Raw genomic sequence first — 1,205 nt, forward strand, 5'->3', positions numbered from 1 at the left:
AGACATGTATTTACAAATGTCCTGTCTTGTTTTGCGTCATGCGTGAGTGCACCTAATCTTTGTAACATCCACTGCTATTGTAAACGACCAAGACACATTTCTCCCAGCGAGAAGCTTAAAGATTGTCATTGTCATTGCCATTGTCACTGTCATTGCAGAATCGAGTTCCGATGCAAATCGAGTATATTCTCCAACATGAGATTGAGCACTCGGTGTACTTCAGCCCATTCCTTGATTACCTCGACCATTTTAACCATTCAATACCAGCCAAAGTGAGGTAGTGTATACGTGTAAAGTATCGCTTTCTAAACCTACCATTTTTTCTCTCTTCTTCTCTGTCTTTGTGTGTCTCCCCCTCCCCTCTATTTCTCTCTCTCTCTCTCTCTCTCTCTCTCTCTCTCTCTCTCTCTCTCTCACACACACACACACACACACACACACACACACACACACTGTAGAGATCTACCACAACTATAAGAAGTTTATCTAGTCTATGTCCGATTTTATCCTATCTTATGACGTGTCTCTCCTAGACATGCGAGGTTGGACCCGAAACGGAATTCGAGCCTGACGGCCTGCGAGCATAGCGACCTAAAAACTTACAAACCTCGAGAAGAACACCCCCACCATTGCCCTTAAGGCGAGAGGAAAAGACATGACTCTCATCCTTTGGGACTACAATAACCTTTAAGAAAGATCAGCTGGCAGCTGTGCTTGACGCTTCACAAAAGATAACAGCGAACAAAAATAAAGGAACACCGGAAACACAAAAGCCGCCCTTGGGACTGGCAGAGAAAGGGTAGAGTTGCCCATGGATTTAATTAATTGAAGTCAAGCCAGACCTGCTCCATCACTTCAACTTTTGCTGTACCAAAACGGAAAGGTTCTGTATGGTCCTCATCGATTACGCGAAAACTACTCCCCTCACACTATAATCTCGCTTTTTTCGGACTTCCTTCAATATCTGTCTTTGTAGGTCACCTTAAACCAGTAATAATGGTAAAGTTCAACAGTGCATTCTTAAAATAATTTGAATTGTCTCTCGCCCATGACGTCACTGCCACCCAAACCAGGCCCCACAAGGCGGCATTATCACCGACAGTCAATATACTTCTTTAAAGAAAACAAACTATTATTATACTGTTATTGTTATATTCACACACACACACACACACACACACACACACACACACACACACACGCAC

At 43.2% G+C, this 1,205-nt stretch overlaps 1 protein-coding gene across 1 annotated transcript in view; it reads left to right on the forward strand.

Moving 5' to 3' along the window:
* Positions 1–1,205, forward strand: part of LOC101860325 — a gene marked incomplete at its 5' end in the record, with an annotated part of 17,225 nt that overhangs the window by 1,953 nt on the left and 14,067 nt on the right. Inside the window, 1 exon segment of the mRNA XM_013082401.2 lies at positions 159–277. Within this exon segment, the coding sequence (XP_012937855.1) occupies positions 159–277 (119 nt within the window).

Source organism: Aplysia californica, unplaced genomic scaffold, assembly GCF_000002075.1.
Source record: "Aplysia californica isolate F4 #8 unplaced genomic scaffold, AplCal3.0 scaffold00172, whole genome shotgun sequence".
Classification (NCBI taxonomy): Eukaryota; Metazoa; Mollusca; class Gastropoda; order Aplysiida; family Aplysiidae; genus Aplysia; species Aplysia californica.